Source organism: Leucoraja erinacea, chromosome 29, assembly GCF_028641065.1.
Source record: "Leucoraja erinacea ecotype New England chromosome 29, Leri_hhj_1, whole genome shotgun sequence".
Lineage (NCBI taxonomy): Eukaryota > Metazoa > Chordata > Chondrichthyes > Rajiformes > Rajidae > Leucoraja > Leucoraja erinaceus.
This window is the reverse complement of record NC_073405.1, coordinates 12,623,872-12,642,259: the sequence shown is the minus strand read 5'-3', so window position 1 is coordinate 12,642,259 and position 18,388 is coordinate 12,623,872. Positions and strand designations below refer to the sequence as shown.

The window sequence follows — 18,388 nt, the reverse complement described above, 5'->3', positions numbered from 1 at the left end:
GAGAAGAACAAATGTAGCTTAAGACAATTATTTCATGCATTTGATAAAAACTCACCATTGACATTGTGCTGTACATTGAAATCTGAAAACAAACAGAGAAATAAAGGTTGAAATTTAAATGTTCAAGTTTAGGCAACCTTTAAAAACCCACCAACCACAACAACAACTGGGCATGCACCTAGTAAACTCCTCCCACTTGCCCTCCATCTACATTCCTTTTTCTGGCTTCAAATTTGCAACTCTTCAATCCTTTCCCCCAGACTTTATGTTTTTTCGTCTCTGGCCTTTGTCCAACCTTCTGCGTATCTAAACTCCACCTCACCTGTGTCCACCTATTAATGACGTGCTTTGTACTGCCTCCCTTCTATTACAGCTTTCTTCTCCCCCCACCACCCCACAATCTGTCTGAAGAAGGATTTTGAGCTGAAATGTCACCCATTCACGTTTTCCAGTGATGCTGTCTGACCCGCTGAGTTACTCTAGCACTTTGTTTCTTCTAAAAAAGCATGCAACCTTTTAATGGGGTATTTTTTCCCTCTCCTTGAACATTTATCAGGAAGAAAACCCTTTTGTGAGTGGGTCATACCAGTGAGGCAGTGTGTTTGTGCAAAGGCAGGCTCCGAAGAGCAAGACTGTGAATGAATTTAAGGTTTGCTTTCTCAGATCCTATAGGATATCATGCCTGGTTGTCCCCGATCTAAATATGTAAATACCAAAGAACTTGTCTATAAATCAATAGTTACTGTAGATTGGACAAATACAATATGAAGAAAAACACAAAGGAATATTTTGATAAGTACCGTCTACATAGAGGCTGTTGCTTTGCAGTTCGTATGGCCCCAGTGAGGAAATGTCTTTGGTCATCTCGCTAAATTCATCATAAACATCTTCTCGGTTGATGGGTTCCATGGTGGACACATTTTGAAATAAACATTCAGCTGTCACTCTGGTGCTGTTAACCATTTCCTCTCTGCGATAAAGCAAAAGACATTTGTGATAAGTGTAAAATAATTTGGTGCAAAGTTGTTTGCAATGCCAGCAAGAGCACAGCTGAAATGTTGCCGTGGCTCATTACTGGTGTCTAAGCAATGGTCAGAGAAATCTGACTCTCAATTTGTCCGTCTCTAGCCCATCTATAGTCTGAGGGAGACCATATTTAAGTTGGAGGAAAATCATCTCATTATTTAACGTGTGGATTTGGAGCTTAACAACATGAATCATTTTACGTGACAATCTACAAACTAACTGTATGAACAATGAGTTGTTCAATTTTACGTGTCAACCCACAAATGCTCCTCTACCCCACAATTTCCTCCCCACTCTTCCCTGTGCTACACTTGAATATGCACCCATTTTTCCCTTTTCCCTTCACCCCTTCCCTACCCCCATTCTCCTCTTCCACTATGCTTCCTCAACTTTCATGATTAATTTGACTTCTATGCCTAACTTCCTATATTGAAACTTTTGTCTTCTCATCTCAGGATTTTCTGTAACCATTTGCCAATCAACTGCTCCCTCCCCATCACTTGTATCCCCGTATCACTTGCCACACTTTGTCATCCCCTTCCCACCTCTCTTGCAGCTTTCTCACCCCTACTGCAATCAGTCTGAAGTAGGGCCCGACCAAAAACTCTGCCAACCCATGTTCTCCAGATTTGCCGACTGACCCGCTGAGATACTCCAGCACATCGTGTCTTATTCTGTTAGAATTTATATTGACTTTGCACTGATATTTGTAGGAAATGTGTTTATGAGATTATCATCTTTACCATTTGGAATCACTGTGCATTAACAATTTGGAGACAAAGGAATGCAATTTTCATGATTTAATTGGAATTTTTTTTGTGAGTTACCTGAATGATTTCACGTCACATTTTAAGAATGTTGCATTGACACTGCTGTTCTCAAACAGGTCTGTGAGCTGGGGGCAAGCAAGAAAAATTGTGTTAGAATTAGACATAATAAGGGAATGAATAAGTAGTATATCAGCAGAAAACTAATTGGTAAACTCTCTCACCTCATTTGCAATCATGGTTGCTGTTTCTGAAGGGTTTGCTTGAATTTCTTCAATAGACAGATTGTCAACAATGAAAGTCACGTTGTATTTAATGGGATTTGTTACCTCGGTTGGAACTGGAACTGAGGAAATAGAGTAAGCAATTTAGCATGTTGTGAGTACCACGATTTTCAAATAGTTTAAAAACTGTTTCCCAGTACTGGATTTCTAGAGTCTAAGCAACAGATGGAGAAGAACAAATGTAGCTTAAGACAATTATTTCATGCATTTGATACAAACTCACCATTGACATTGTGCTGTACATTGAAATCTGAAAACAAACAGAGAAATAAAGGTTGAAATTTAAATGTTCAAGTTTAGGCAACCTTTAAAAACCCACCAACCACAACAACTGGGCATACACCTAGTAAACTCCTCCCACTTGCCCTCCATCTACATTCCTTTTTCTGGCTTCAAATTTGCGACTCTTCAATCCTTTCCCCCACACTTTATGTTTTTTCGTCTCTGGCCTTTGTCCAACCTTCTGCGTATCTAAACTCCACCTCACCTGTGTCCACCTATTAATGACGTGCTTTGTACTGCCTCTTACAGCTTTCTTCTCCCCCCACCACCCCACAATCTGTCTGAAGAAGGATTTTGAGCTGAAATGTCACCCATTCACGTTCTCCAGTGATGCTGCCTGATCCGCTGAGTTACTCTAGCACTTTATTTCTTCTAAAAAAGCATGCAACTTTTTAATCGGGTATTTTTTTCCCTCTCCTTGAACATTTATCAGGAAGAAAATCCTTTTGTGTGTGGGTCATACCAGTGAGGCAGTGTGTTTGTGCAAAGGCAGGCTCCGAAAGAGCAAGACTGTGAATTAATTTAAGGTTTGCTTTCTCAGATCCTATAGGATATCATGCCTGGTTGTCCCCGATCTAAATATGTAAATACCAAAGAACTTGTCTATAAATCAATAGTTACTGTAGAATGGACAAATACAATATGAAGAAAAACACCAAGGAATATTTTGATAAGTACCGTCTACATAGAGACTGTTGCTTTGCAGTTCGTATGGCCCCAGTGAGGAAATGTCTTTGGTCATCTCGTTAAATTCATCATAAACATCTTCTCGGTTGATGGGTTCCATGGTGGACACATTTTGAAATAAACATTCAGCTGTCACTCTGGTGCTGTTAACCATTTCCTCTCTGCGATAAAGCAAAAGACATTTGTGAAAAGTGTAAAAGAATTTTGTGCAAAGTTGTTTGCAATGCCAGCAAGAGCACAGCTGAAATGTTGCCGTGGCTCTTTACTGGTGTCTAAGCAATGGTCAGAGAAATCTGACTCTCAATTTGTCCGTCTCTAGCCCATCTATAGTCTGAGGGAGACCATATTTAAGTTGGAGGAAAATCATCTCATTATTTAATGTGTGGATTTGGAGCTTAACAACATGAATCATTTTACGTGACAATCTACAAACTAACTGTATGAACAATGAGTTGTTCAATTTTACGTGTCATCCCACAAATGCTCCTCTACCCCACAATTTCCTCCCCACTCTTCCCTGTGCTACACTTGAATATGCACCCATTTTCCCCTTTTCCCTTCACCCCTTCCCTACCCCCATTCTCCTCTTGCACTATGCTTCCTCAACTTTCATGATTAATTTGACTTCTATGCCTAACTTCCTATATTGAACCTTTTGTCTTCTCATCTCAGGATTTTCTGTAACCATTTGCCAATCAACTGCTCCCTCCCCATCACTTGTATCCCCGTATCACTTGCCACACTTTGTCATCCCCTTCCCACCTCTCTTGCAGCTTTCTCACCCCTACTGCAATCAGTCTGAAGTAGGGCCCGACCCAAAACTCTGCCAACCCATGTTCTCCAGATTTGCCGACTGACCCGCTGAGATACTCCAGCACATCGTGTCTTATTCTGTTAGAATTTATATTGACTTTGCACTGATATTTGTAGGAAATGTGTTTATGAGATTATCATCTTTACCATTTGGAATCACTGTGCATTAACAATTTGGAGACAAAGGAATGCAATTTTCATGATTTAATTGGAATTTTTTTTGTGAGTTACCTGAATGATTTCACGTCACATTTTAAGAATGTTGCATTGACACTGCTGTTCTCAAACAGGTCTGTGAGCTGGGGGCAAGAAAAATTGTGTTAGAATTAGACATAATAAGGGAATGAATAAGTAGTATATCAGCAGAAAACTAATTGGTAAACTCTCTCACCTCATTTGCAATCATGGTTGCTGTTTCTGAAGGGTTTGCTTGAATTTCTTCAATAGACAGATTGTCAACAATGAAAGTCACGTTGTATTTAATGGGATTTGTTACCTCGGTTGGAACTGGAACTGAGGAAATAGAGTAAGCAATTTAGCATGTTGTGAGTACCACGATTTTCAAATAGTTTAAAAACTGTTTCCCAGTACTGGATTTCTACAGAGTCTAAGCAACAGATGGAGAAGAACAAATGTAGCTTAAGACAATTATTTCATGCATTTGATACAAACTCACCATTGACATTGTGCTGTACATTGAAATCTGAAAACAAACAGAGAAATAAAGGTTGAAATTTAAATGTTCAAGTTTAGGCAACCTTTAAAAACCCACCAACCACAACAACTGGGCATACACCTAGTAAACTCCTCCCACTTGCCCTCCATCTACATTCCTTTTTCTGGCTTCAAATTTGCGACTCTTCAATCCTTTCCCCCAGACTTTATGTTTTTTCGTCTCTGGCCTTTGTCCAACCTTCTGCGTATCTAAAGTCCACCTCACCTGTGTCCACCTATTAATGACGTGCTTTGTACTGCCTCCCTTCTCTTACAGCTTTCTTCTCACCCCACAATCAGTCGGAAGAAGGATCTTGAGCTGAAATGTCACCCATTCACGTTCTCCAGTGATGCTGTCTGACCCGCTGAGTTACTCTAGCACTTTATTTATTCTAAAAAAGCTGCAACTTTTTAATGGGGTATTTTTTCCCTCTCCTTCAACATTTATCAGGAAGAAAACCCTTTTGTGTGTGGGTCATACCAGTGAGGCAGTGTGTTTGTGCAAAGGCAGGCTCCGAAGAGCAAGACTGTGAATGAATTTAAGGTTTGCTTTCTCAGATCCTATAGGATATCATGCCTGGTTGTCCCCGATCTAAATATGTAAATACCAAAGAACTTGTCTATAAATCAATAGTTACTGTAGAATGGACAAATACAATATGAAGAAAAACACCAAGGAATATTTTGATAAGTACCGTCTACATAGAGACTGTTGCTTTGCAGTTCGTATGGCCCCAGTGAGGAAATGTCTTTGGTCATCTCGTTAAATTCATCATAAACATCTTCTCGGTTGATGGGTTCCATGGTGGACACATTTTGAAATAAACATTCAGCTGTCACTCTGGTGCTGTTAACCATTTCCTCTCTGCGATAAAGCAAAAGACATTTGTGAAAAGTGTAAAAGAATTTTGTGCAAAGTTGTTTGCAATGCCAGCAAGAGCACAGCTGAAATGTTGCCGTGGCTCTTTACTGGTGTCTAAGCAATGGTCAGAGAAATCTGACTCTCAATTTGTCCGTCTCTAGCCCATCTATAGTCTGAGGGAGACCATATTTAAGTTGGAGGAAAATCATCTCATTATTTAATGTGTGGATTTGGAGCTTAACAACATGAATCATTTTACGTGACAATCTACAAACTAACTGTATGAACAATGAGTTGTTCAATTTTACGTGTCATCCCACAAATGCTCCTCTACCCCACAATTTCCTCCCCACTCTTCCCTGTGCTACACTTGAATATGCACCCATTTTCCCCTTTTCCCTTCACCCCTTCCCTACCCCCATTCTCCTCTTCCACTATGCTTCCTCAACTTTCATGATTAATTTGACTTCTATGCCTAACTTCCTATATTGAACCTTTTGTCTTCTCATCTCAGGATTTTCTGTAACCATTTGCCAATCAACTGCTCCCTCCCCATCACTTGTATCCCCGTATCACTTGCCACACTTTGTCATCCCCTTCCCACCTCTCTTGCAGCTTTCTCACCCCTACTGCCATCAGTCTGAAGTAGGGCCCGACCAAAAACTCTGCCAACCCATGTTCTCCAGATTTGCCGACTGACCCGCTGAGATACTCCAGCACATCGTGTCTTATTCTGTTAGAATTTATATTGACTTTGCACTGATATTTGTAGGAAATGTGTTTATGAGATTATCATCTTTACCATTTGGAATCACTGTGCATTAACAATTTGGAGACAAAGGAATGCAATTTTCATGATTTAATTGGAATTATTTTTGTGAGTTACCTGAATGATTTCACGTCACATTTTAAGAATGTTGCATTGACACTGCTGTTCTCAAACAGGTCTGTGAGCTGGGGGCAAGAAAAATTGTGTTAGAATTAGACATAATAAGGGAATGAATAAGTAGTATATCAGCAGAAAACTAATTGGTAAACTCTCTCACCTCATTTGCAATCATGGTTGCTGTTTCTGAAGGGTTTGCTTGAATTTCTTCAATAGACAGATTGTCAACAATGAAAGTCACGTTGTATTTAATGGGATTTGTTACCTCGGTTGGAACTGGAACTGAGGAAATAGAGTAAGCAATTTAGCATGTTGTGAGTACCACGATTTTCAAATAGTTTAAAAACTGTTTCCCAGTACTGGATTTCTACAGAGTCTAAGCAACAGATGGAGAAGAACAAATGTAGCTTAAGACAATTATTTCATGCATTTGATACAAACTCACCATTGACATTGTGCTGTACATTGAAATCTGAAAACAAACAGAGAAATAAAGGTTGAAATTTAAATGTTCAAGTTTAGGCAACCTTTAAAAACCCACCAACCACAACAACTGGGCATACACCTAGTAAATTCCTCCCACTTGCCCTCCATCTACATTCCTTTTTCTGGCTTCAAATTTGCAACTCTTCAATCCTTTCCCCCAGACTTTATGTTTTTTCGTCTCTGGCCTTTGTCCAACCTTCTGCGTATCTAAAGTCCACCTCACCTGTGTCCACCTATTAATGACGTGCTTTGTACTGCCTCTTACAGCTTTCTTCTCCCCCCACCACCCCACAATCTGTCTGAAGAAGGATTTTGAGCTGAAATGTCACCCATTCACGTTCTCCAGTGATGCTGCCTGATCCGCTGAGTTACTCTAGCACTTTGTTTCTTCTAAAAAAGCATGCAACTTTTTAATCGGGTATTTTTTTCCCTCTCCTTGAACATTTATCAGGAAGAAAATCCTTTTGTGTGTGGGTCATACCAGTGAGGCAGTGTGTTTGTGCAAAGGCAGGCTCCGAAGAGCAAGACTGTGAATGAATTTAAGGTTTGCTTTCTCAGATCCTATAGGATATCATGCCTGGTTGTCCCCGATCTAAATATGTAAATACCAAAGAACTTGTCTATAAATCAATAGTTACTGTAGAATGGACAAATACAATATGAAGAAAAACACCAAGGAATATTTTGATAAGTACCGTCTACATAGAGACTGTTGCTTTGCAGTTCGTATGGCCCCAGTGAGGAAATGTCTTTGGTCATCTCGTTAAATTCATCATAAACATCTTCTCGGTTGATGGGTTCCATGGTGGACACATTTTGAAATAAACATTCAGCTGTCACTCTGGTGCTGTTAACCATTTCCTCTCTGCGATAAAGCAAAAGACATTTGTGAAAAGTGTAAAAGAATTTTGTGCAAAGTTGTTTGCAATGCCAGCAAGAGCACAGCTGAAATGTTGCCGTGGCTCTTTACTGGTGTCTAAGCAATGGTCAGAGAAATCTGACTCTCAATTTGTCCGTCTCTAGCCCATCTATAGTCTGAGGGAGACCATATTTAAGTTGGAGGAAAATCATCTCATTATTTAATGTGTGGATTTGGAGCTTAACAACATGAATCATTTTACGTGACAATCTACAAACTAACTGTATGAACAATGAGTTGTTCAATTTTACGTGTCATCCCACAAATGCTCCTCTACCCCACAATTTCCTCCCCACTCTTCCCTGTGCTACACTTGAATATGCACCCATTTTCCCCTTTTCCCTTCACCCCTTCCCTACCCCCATTCTCCTCTTGCACTATGCTTCCTCAACTTTCATGATTAATTTGACTTCTATGCCTAACTTCCTATATTGAACCTTTTGTCTTCTCATCTCAGGATTTTCTGTAACCATTTGCCAATCAACTGCTCCCTCCCCATCACTTGTATCCCCGTATCACTTGCCACACTTTGTCATCCCCTTCCCACCTCTCTTGCAGCTTTCTCACCCCTACTGCAATCAGTCTGAAGTAGGGCCCGACCCAAAACTCTGCCAACCCATGTTCTCCAGATTTGCCGACTGACCCGCTGAGATACTCCAGCACATCGTGTCTTATTCTGTTAGAATTTATATTGACTTTGCACTGATATTTGTAGGATATGTGTTTATGAGATTATCATCTTTACCATTTGGAATCACTGTGCATTAACAATTTGGAGACAAAGGAATGCAATTTTCATGATTTAATTGGAATTTTTTTTGTGAGTTACCTGAATGATTTCACGTCACATTTTAAGAATGTTGCATTGACACTGCTGTTCTCAAACAGGTCTGTGAGCTGGGGGCAAGAAAAATGGTGTTAGAATTAGACATAAAAAGGGGATGAATAAGTAGTATATTAGCAGAAAACTAATTGGTAAACTCTCTCACCTCATTTGCAATCATGGTTGCTGTTTCTGAAGGGTTTGCTTGAATTTCTTCAATAGACAGATTGTCAACAATGAAAGTCACGTTGTATTTAATGGGATTTGTTACCTCGGTTGGAACTGGAAGTGTGGAAATAGAGTAAGCAATTTAGCATGTTGTGAGTACCACGATTTTCAAATAGTTTAAAAACTGTTTCCCAGTACTGGATTTCTATAGAGTTTAAGCAACAGATGGAGAAGAACAAATGTAGCTTAAGACAATTATTTCATGCATTTGATAAAAACTCACCATTGACATTGTGCTGTACATTGAAATCTGAAAACAAACAGAGAAATAAAGGTTGAAATTTAAATGTTCAAGTTTAGGCAACCTTTAAAAACCCACCAACCACAACAACAACTGGGCATGCACCTAGTAAACTCCTCCCACTTGCCCTCCATCTACATTCCTTTTTCTGGCTTCAAATTTGCAACTCTTCAATCCTTTCCCCCAGACTTTATGTTTTTTCGTCTCTGGCCTTTGTCCAACCTTCTGCGTATCTAAACTCCACCTCACCTGTGTCCACCTATTAATGACGTGCTTTGTACTGCCTCCCTTCTATTACAGCTTTCTTCTCCCCCCACCACCCCACAATCTGTCTGAAGAAGGATTTTGAGCTGAAATGTCACCCATTCACGTTTTCCAGTGATGCTGTCTGACCCGCTGAGTTACTCTAGCACTTTGTTTCTTCTAAAAAAGCATGCAACCTTTTAATGGGGTATTTTTTCCCTCTCCTTGAACATTTATCAGGAAGAAAACCCTTTTGTGAGTGGGTCATACCAGTGAGGCAGTGTGTTTGTGCAAAGGCAGGCTCCGAAGAGCAAGACTGTGAATGAATTTAAGGTTTGCTTTCTCAGATCCTATAGGATATCATGCCTGGTTGTCCCCGATCTAAATATGTAAATACCAAAGAACTTGTCTATAAATCAATAGTTACTGTAGATTGGACAAATACAATATGAAGAAAAACACCAAGGAATATTTTGATAAGTACCGTCTACATAGAGGCTGTTGCTTTGCAGTTCGTATGGCCCCAGTGAGGAAATGTCTTTGGTCATCTCGCTAAATTCATCATAAACATCTTCTCGGTTGATGGGTTCCATGGTGGACACATTTTGAAATAAACATTCAGCTGTCACTCTGGTGCTGTTAACCATTTCCTCTCTGCGATAAAGCAAAAGACATTTGTGATAAGTGTAAAATAATTTGGTGCAAAGTTGTTTGCAATGCCAGCAAGAGCACAGCTGAAATGTTGCCGTGGCTCATTACTGGTGTCTAAGCAATGGTCAGAGAAATCTGACTCTCAATTTGTCCGTCTCTAGCCCATCTATAGTCTGAGGGAGACCATATTTAAGTTGGAGGAAAATCATCTCATTATTTAACGTGTGGATTTGGAGCTTAACAACATGAATCATTTTACGTGACAATCTACAAACTAACTGTATGAACAATGAGTTGTTCAATTTTACGTGTCAACCCACAAATGCTCCTCTACCCCACAATTTCCTCCCCACTCTTCCCTGTGCTACACTTGAATATGCACCCATTTTTCCCTTTTCCCTTCACCCCTTCCCTACCCCCATTCTCCTCTTGCACTATGCTTCCTCAACTTTCATGATTAATTTGACTTCTATGCCTAACTTCCTATATTGAACCTTTTGTCTTCTCATCTCAGGATTTTCTGTAACCATTTGCCAATTAACTGCTCCCTCCCCATCACTTGTATCCCCGTATCACTTGCCACACTTTGTCATCCCCTTCCCACCTCTCTTGCAGCTTTCTCACCCCTACTGCAATCAGTCTGAAGTAGGGCCCGACCAAAAACTCTGCCAACCCATGTTCTCCAGATTTGCCGACTGACCCGCTGAGATACTCCAGCACATCGTGTCTTATTCTGTTAGAATTTATATTGACTTTGCACTGATATTTGTAGGAAATGTGTTTATGAGATTATCATCTTTACCATTTGGAATCACTGTGCATTAACAATTTGGAGACAAAGGAATGCAATTTTCATGATTTAATTGGAATTTTTTTTGTGAGTTACCTGAATGATTTCACGTCACATTTTAAGAATGTTGCATTGACACTGCTGTTCTCAAACAGGTCTGTGAGCTGGGGGCAAGAAAAATTGTGTTAGAATTAGACATAATAAGGGAATGAATAAGTAGTATATCAGCAGAAAACTAATTGGTAAACTCTCTCACCTCATTTGCAATCATGGTTGCTGTTTCTGAAGGGTTTGCTTGAATTTCTTCAATAGACAGATTGTCAACAATGAAAGTCACGTTGTATTTAATGGGATTTGTTACCTCGGTTGGAACTGGAACTGAGGAAATAGAGTAAGCAATTTAGCATGTTGTGAGTACCACGATTTTCAAATAGTTTAAAAACTGTTTCCCAGTACTGGATTTCTAGAGTCTAAGCAACAGATGGAGAAGAACAAATGTAGCTTAAGACAATTATTTCATGCATTTGATACAAACTCACCATTGACATTGTGCTGTACATTGAAATCTGAAAACAAACAGAGAAATAAAGGTTGAAATTTAAATGTTCAAGTTTAGGCAACCTTTAAAAACCCACCAACCACAACAACTGGGCATACACCTAGTAAACTCCTCCCACTTGCCCTCCATCTACATTCCTTTTTCTGGCTTCAAATTTGCGACTCTTCAATCCTTTTCCCTCACACTTTATGTTTTTTCGTCTCTGGCCTTTGTCCAACCTTCTGCGTATCTAAACTCCACCTCACCTGTGCCCACCTATTAATGACGTGCTTTGTACTGCCTCCCTTCTCTTACAGCTTTCTTCTCACCCACAATCAGTCGGAAGAAGGATCTTGAGCTGAAATGTCACCCATTCACGTTCTCCAGTGATGCTGTCTGACCCGCTGAGTTACTCTAGCACTTTATTTATTCTAAAAAAGCTGCAACTTTTTAATGGGGTATTTTTTCCCTCTCCTTCAACATTTATCAGGAAGAAAACCCTTTTGTGTGTGGGTCATACCAGTGAGGCAGTGTGTTTGTGCAAAGGCAGGCTCCGAAGAGCAAGACTGTGAATGAATTTAAGGTTTGCTTTCTCAGATCCTATAGGATATCATGCCTGGTTGTCCCCGATCTAAATATGTAAATACCAAAGAACTTGACTATAAATCAATAGTTACTGTAGATTGGACAAATACAATATGAAGGAAAACACCAAGGAATATTTTGATAAGTACCGTCTACATAGAGGCTGTTGCTTTGCAGTTCGTATGGCCCCAATGCGGAAATGCCATCGGTCATCTCGCTAAATATATCATAAACATCTTCTCGGTTGATGGGTTCCATGGTGGGCACATTTTGAAATAAACATTTAGCTGTCACTCTGCTGCAGGTTACCATTTCCTCTCTGCGAAAAAGCAAAAGTCATTTGTGATAAGTGCAAAAGAATTGAGTGCAAAGTTGTTTGCAATGCCAGCAAGAGCACAGCTGAAATGTTGCCGTGGCTCATTACTGGTGTCTAAGCAATGGTCAGAGAAATCCGACTCTCAATTTGTCCGTCTCCAGCCCATCTTCAACCACGATGTGGCTTCCCATTCTAGGGCATCCATGATGTCGTCTTTCTAGTGTAAATATATATTAGCCTTGGCTGTTTTAGATGGATCCCTCACCCAAGTCTCCCCTAGATCTGCTCTCACACCACCCTCACCCAGACGGAACAAGGATAGAGTTCCTTAGTTTACACCACAACTGTTACTAACACCACCTAATGCATTTGCTGCACTTTATGTGGTGTCCTATACGTTAGCAAGACCAAACAGTATTTACGTGACTTTTTCGCCAAACATGTGCGGTCATCCAAGGTCTGCTGGAAATCCTGGTTGAAAAACAATTTATCTCCCTTGAAATTCCCAAACCAATCTGTCAGGCCTGGGCCTCATCCATTGCAGAGTGAGGCCACACTCAAACTGGAGGAACAGCACCTCATATTTCGAAGAGTAGCTTAGATCCTTATGTATTTGTCCCACTTAAGCGATATTATCAGTGACTGCCGGCGACTGCCATAGTCGTAGCAGGTCACCGAAAAACCGGCAACTGGACCCCCCTACGACAAATCTTTGCCTCGCCAGCATCCACAGAATTGCTGCCTGACTCACTACCAGACTCTAGTACATTGTACCTTTTTCTGGTAGAATTTATATTAATTCTACATGATATTTGTGGGAAATTTGCTTATGAGATTAATGCGTGTGCAAATTGGAATTATTGAGCGTTAACAATTGGAAATTAAAGGATGCGGTTTTTATCATTTAATAGGAAAGTTATTTTGAGTTACCTGAAGGATTCCACAATACATGTCAAGAATGTTGCATTGACATTGCTATTTTTGAACAGTTCGGTGAGCTGAAAGCAGTAACAATAATTGAGTCAGAATGAGAAATAAAAAGGGTACGATGAAGTAAAACATCATCAGTAAACTAACTTGTAAACTCTCTCACCTCAGATGCAATCATGGTTGCTGTTTGTGAGGGGTTGTCTTGAATTTCGTCAATAGACAGACTGTCAACAATGAATGTCACGTTGTAACTAGTGGGATTTGATTCCTCGACTGGAACTGTGGAAATAGAGGAATTCATTTAGCATGTTGCAAGTACCACGATATTTCAATAGTTTAACAACTGTTTCCCTGTAATGGAATTAGTCGCAGCTGAGCAACAGATCAAACAGAACAAATGTGATCTGAGGCAATTGTTTGATGCATTTGAGTGAACTGCTGCACAAGATGTCGACTGGAAATTTTGTGGATTGTATCTAGCTTTGGCTGAGAAATCAGATTCAAAAATGCTTTTGGTAAAAAAAAACTTTCGAACAGCACAGAAAGTTTTCAATTCATTCATTTCTCAACCAAGATTGTATTTGTGAATAAAGGGCAAGGCATCATTTGACGAGTTTCAACAAATATTCTTGCAGAATATGGGTGCTGGATGTGTCATGTAAGCAGTGAACAAGCAATGGAACTCGAAACAATTCAATGGAAGCCCAAACTCACCAATGACAATGGGCTGCACTGTGTAACCTGGAAGCAAAGAAAGAAACATAGGCAGTTTACAACCAACAGGACCAACTTCGAGTTTTCCAATTTTAAGTACCCTCGAACAAATTGCACCCTTCCCCACGTCCCTCTCCTGTGCCCCAACTGGCACTAATTTTTCCTCTCTTTAAGTCTCTTTGAATGACTTTAAGATTCACTTTCCCAAAGCCCATTGGACATCAAACCTGATCCTCCTGGATCTGAATATGTAATTACCAAAGGTCTTGACTCCGTCACCGCCAACGGTAGATGGCAGGAAATAGAATACATAGAAAAAGCTGAGGATTATTTTGATAAGTACCATCAACATAGAGGCTGTCAATTTGCAATGGATATTGTCCCAGAGTGGTCATCTTATAGGTCCTCTCTCTAAATACATCATAAACCACTTCTTGCTTGATGGGTTCCATGGTGGACACATTTTGGAATGAACAATCAGCTGTAACTCTGGTGCTGTTAGCCATGACCTCTCTGCAAAAAAGCAAAAGACATTTATAAAAATAATTTAGTGCAAAGTAGTTGCAATGTTAGAAAGAGCACACCTGAAATGTTGCTGCAGCTGATTACAGGGGTAGAAGTAATGGTCAGAGAAATCCAATACTCAGTTTATTCATCTCCACCGCATCTGTTTCCATGATGCTTTCCCATTCTATGCATCTGACACATCCTTTTTTTTACTAGCCATGGATTACCCTGTGCTGTCTCAGATGGATCCCTCACCCACGTCTCCTGAAGTTCTGCTCTTGCATCCCTCTCACCCAGACTGTCCAAGGAGAGAGTGCCCCTCATTCTTAGATTTCACACACCAGTCTCTCAACCCATCTCCTGCATTTGCTGCTCTAGATGTCGTCCCCTTTACATCGGCAAGTCCAAACATCGTCTAGGTGACCGTTTTTTTCCGAACACGTGCAGGGTCGACTAAGGTCTGCTGGGTTTCCCGGTTGCAAAACATTTTTACTCCCCTTCCCATTCCCATAACGACGTGTCTGGGTCGAGACTCATTGATAGCCAGAGGGAGACCACATTTAAGGTGGAGGAAAATCACCTCATAATCTGATGTGTAGGTTTGGAGTCTAACAATATGAATAATTTTACGTTACAACCTACAAACTAACTGTATGAACAATGAGTTGTTCAATTTTACATGTCAACCTACAAATGCCCCCCTTCCCCATCATTTTCCCCGACTCTCCCCTGTGCTATACCTGAATATGCACCAATTTTCCGCTTTCCCTTCCCCCCCCCCCCCCTCCCCTCTCTCCATTCTCCCCTTCCACTATGCTTCCTCAACTTTCATAATTAATTTGACTTCAATGCCTAATTCCCTGTATTGAACCCTTTGGCTTTTCATGTCTGAAGATTTCAGCAACCATTTGCCAATCAACTGCACCCTCCCCATCACTTGTATCCTCGCATCACTTGCCACATGTTGTCATCCCCTTTCCACCTCTCTGGCAGCTTTCTCACCCCGACTGCAATCAGTCTGAAGAAAGGCCCAACCCAAAATTCTGCCACGCCATGTTCTTCAGATATGCCGACTGACCCGCTGAGATACTCGAGCACATCATAGAAACATAGAAACATAGAAAATAGGTGCAGGGGGAGGCCATTCGGCTCTTTGAGCCGGCACCGCCATTCATTGTGATCATGGCTGATCGTCCCTAATCAATAACCCGTTGTGGTCACTATCTCACTTCTTTTGTGAAGTTTGCTCTTTTTCCTGAAATTGCCATTTCGGTAATAGTGACTTCAGTTGAAAGATTTTTTATCCTATTTGGTCGACTCAAGCCTAGTTACTGGTGAATCCTGAAGATAGAAGCGGGACAGGCAGCATCTCTGAATAGAAGGAATGGGAGATGTTTCCCATCCTTCTATCCTTCTTTCCAGAGATGCTGCCTGTCCCACTGAGTAACTCCCGCATTTTGCGTCTATCTTCGGTGTAAACCAGCATCTGCAGTTCCTTCCAACACATTTCACCTCCTGGTGAATCCCGGCACCTACCCTTGCTATGATCACCAGACAGCTGCCAGGGTTGAAGACAGAGTTCATCTGTCTCTCTGCATCGTGTCTTTTTCTGTTAGAATTTATATTGACTTTACACTGATATTTGTAGGAAATGTGTTTATGAGATTATCATCTTTTCCATTAACAATTTGGTGACAAAGGAAACGCAATTTTCATGATTTAATTGGAAAGTTTTTTGTGAGTTACCTGAATGATTTCACGTCACATTTTAAGAATGTTGCATTGATATTGCTGTTCTCAAACAGTTCTGTGAGCTGAGGGCAAGAAAAATGGTGTTAGAATGAGACATAAAAAGGGGCTGAATAAGTAGTATATCAGCAGAAAACTAATTGGTAAACTCTCTCACCTCATTTGCAATCATTGTTGCTGTTTCTGAAGGGTTTGCTTGAATTTCTTCAATAGACAGATTGCCAACAATGAAAGTCACGTTGTATTCAATTGGATTTGTTACCTCGATTGGAACTGGAACTGTGGAAATAGAGTAAGCAATTTAGCATGTTGTGAGTTTCCCAGGACTGAAATTCTACAGAGTTTAAGCAACAGATGGAGACGAACAAATGTAGCGTAAGACAATTATTTCATGCATTTGATACAAACTCACCATTGACATTGTGCTGTCCATTGAAATCTGAAAACAAACAGAGAAATATAGGTAGAACTTTAAATGTTCAAGTTTAGGCAACCTTTTAAAACCCACCAACCACAACAACTGGGCATGCGCCTAGTAAACTCCGCCCACTTGCCCTCCATCTACATTCCTTTTTCTGACTTCAAATTTGCAACTCTTCAATCCTTTCCCCTCACACTATGTTTTTTTGTCTCTGGCCTTTGTCCAACCTTCTGCGTATCTAAACTTGACCTCACCTGTGTCCACCTATTAAGGACGTGCTTTGACTTGCCTCCCTTCTCTTCCAGCTTTCTTCTCCCCCCACCACCCCACAATCTGTCTGAAGAAGGATCTCGAGCTGAAATGTCACCCATTCACGTTCTCCAGTGATGCTGCCTGACCCGCTGTTACTCTAGCACTTTGTTTCTTCTAAAAAAGCATGTAATGTTTTAATGGGGTATTTTTTTACCTCTCCTTGAACATTTATCAGGAAGAAAACCCTTTTGTGAGTGGGTCATACCAGTGAGGCAGTGTGTTTGTGCAAAGGCAGGCTCCGAAGAGCGAGACTGTGAATGAATTTTGGGTTTGCTTTCTCAGATCCTATAGGATATCATGCCTGGTTGTCCCTGATCCAAATATAGAAATACCAAAGATCTTGACTGTAAATCAATAGTTACCGTAGATTGGACAAATACTATATGAAGAAAAACACCAAGGAATATTTTGATAAGTACCGTCTACATAGAGGCTGTTGCTTTGCAGTTCGTATGGCCCCAGTGAGGAAATGCTATCTGTCTTCACTCTAATTACTTCATAAACCACTTCTCGCTTGATGGGTTCCATGGTGGACACATTTTGGAATGAACAATCAACTGTAACTCTGGTGCTCTGGTGCGTTACCTCTCTGCAAAAAAGCAAAAGACATTTATAAATGAATTGAGTGCAAAGTAGTTGCAATGTGAGAAAGACCACACCTGAAACGTTGCTGTGGCTGATTGGCTTCTCTTGCATCCCCCTCACACACGCTGACCAAGGATAGAGTTCCCCTCATTCTTGTATTTCACACACCAGTCTCTAAACCCATCTCCTGTATTTGGTGCTCTAGATGTGGTCTCTTTTACATCTGCAAGTCCAAGAATCTTCTATGTGACAGTTTTTTTTCGAACAGGTGCAGGGTCGACCAAGGTCTGCTGGATTTCCCGGTTGCAAAACATTTTAACTCCCCTTCCCATTCCCATAACGACGTGTCTGTGTCGAGCCTCATCGATAGCCATAGGGGTAACACATTTAAGCTGGAGGAAAAGCACCTCATAATTAGATGTAGACACAAAATGCTGGACTGACTCACCGGGTGTGGCAGTATCTCTGGAGAGAAGGAATGGGTGACATTTTGGGTTGAGACGCTTCGAAGGGTTTCGGCCCTGAAACGTCACCCATTCCATCTCTCTAGAGATGTTGCCACACCTGCTGCGTTACTCCAGCATTTTGTGTCTACCTTCGATTTTACCAGCATCTGTAGTTCTTTGTTACTTATAATCTGATGTGTAGATTTGGAGCCTAACAATATGAATAATTCGACGTGACAACCTACAAAGTAACTATATGAACAATGAATTGTTCAATTTAACGTTTCAACCTACAAATTTTCCCTTTCCCCTCCATCCCTCCCCATTCCTCATTCCCCCATTCCACTTTGCTTCCTCTGGCTTCATTATAATTTTGACTTCTCAGCCTAACTCCTTAAATTGAACCTTTTGTCTTTTCATCTCTGGATTTTCAGCAACCATTTGCCAATCAACTGCTTCCCCCTCCTATCACTTGTATCCTATCACTTGCCACACTTTGTCATCTCCTTTCCACCTCTCTTGCAGCTTTCTCACCCCTACTGCAATCAGTCTGAAGAAGGGCCCGACCCAAAACTCTGCCAAC

The 18,388-nt window shown here is 40.7% G+C and overlaps 1 protein-coding gene across 2 annotated transcripts in view; it reads right to left on the bottom strand.

Annotated features, from left to right (window-relative positions):
- The window catches only part of LOC129711173 (mucin-16-like), a 41,615-nt gene that overhangs the window by 21,704 nt on the left and 1,523 nt on the right, over positions 1–18,388 (bottom strand). The window contains exons 5-13 of one of the 2 annotated variants that reach the window (XM_055658632.1): positions 17,194–17,363; positions 16,454–16,480; positions 16,199–16,320; positions 16,039–16,106; positions 14,129–14,298; positions 13,786–13,812; positions 13,235–13,350; positions 13,072–13,139; positions 11,611–12,144 (exon numbers count right to left, since the gene is read on the bottom strand). In XM_055658632.1, the coding sequence (XP_055514607.1) occupies positions 11,907–12,144; positions 13,072–13,139; positions 13,235–13,350; positions 13,786–13,812; positions 14,129–14,298; positions 16,039–16,106; positions 16,199–16,320; positions 16,454–16,480; positions 17,194–17,363 (1,006 nt within the window). In that variant the 3' untranslated portion in view covers positions 11,611–11,906. Of the gene's footprint in view, positions 1–11,610; positions 12,145–13,071; positions 13,140–13,234; positions 13,351–13,785; positions 13,813–14,128; positions 14,299–16,038; positions 16,107–16,198; positions 16,321–16,453; positions 16,481–17,193; positions 17,364–18,388 lie in introns of those variants that run through there. The other variant, XM_055658633.1, reaches the window with a different exon arrangement.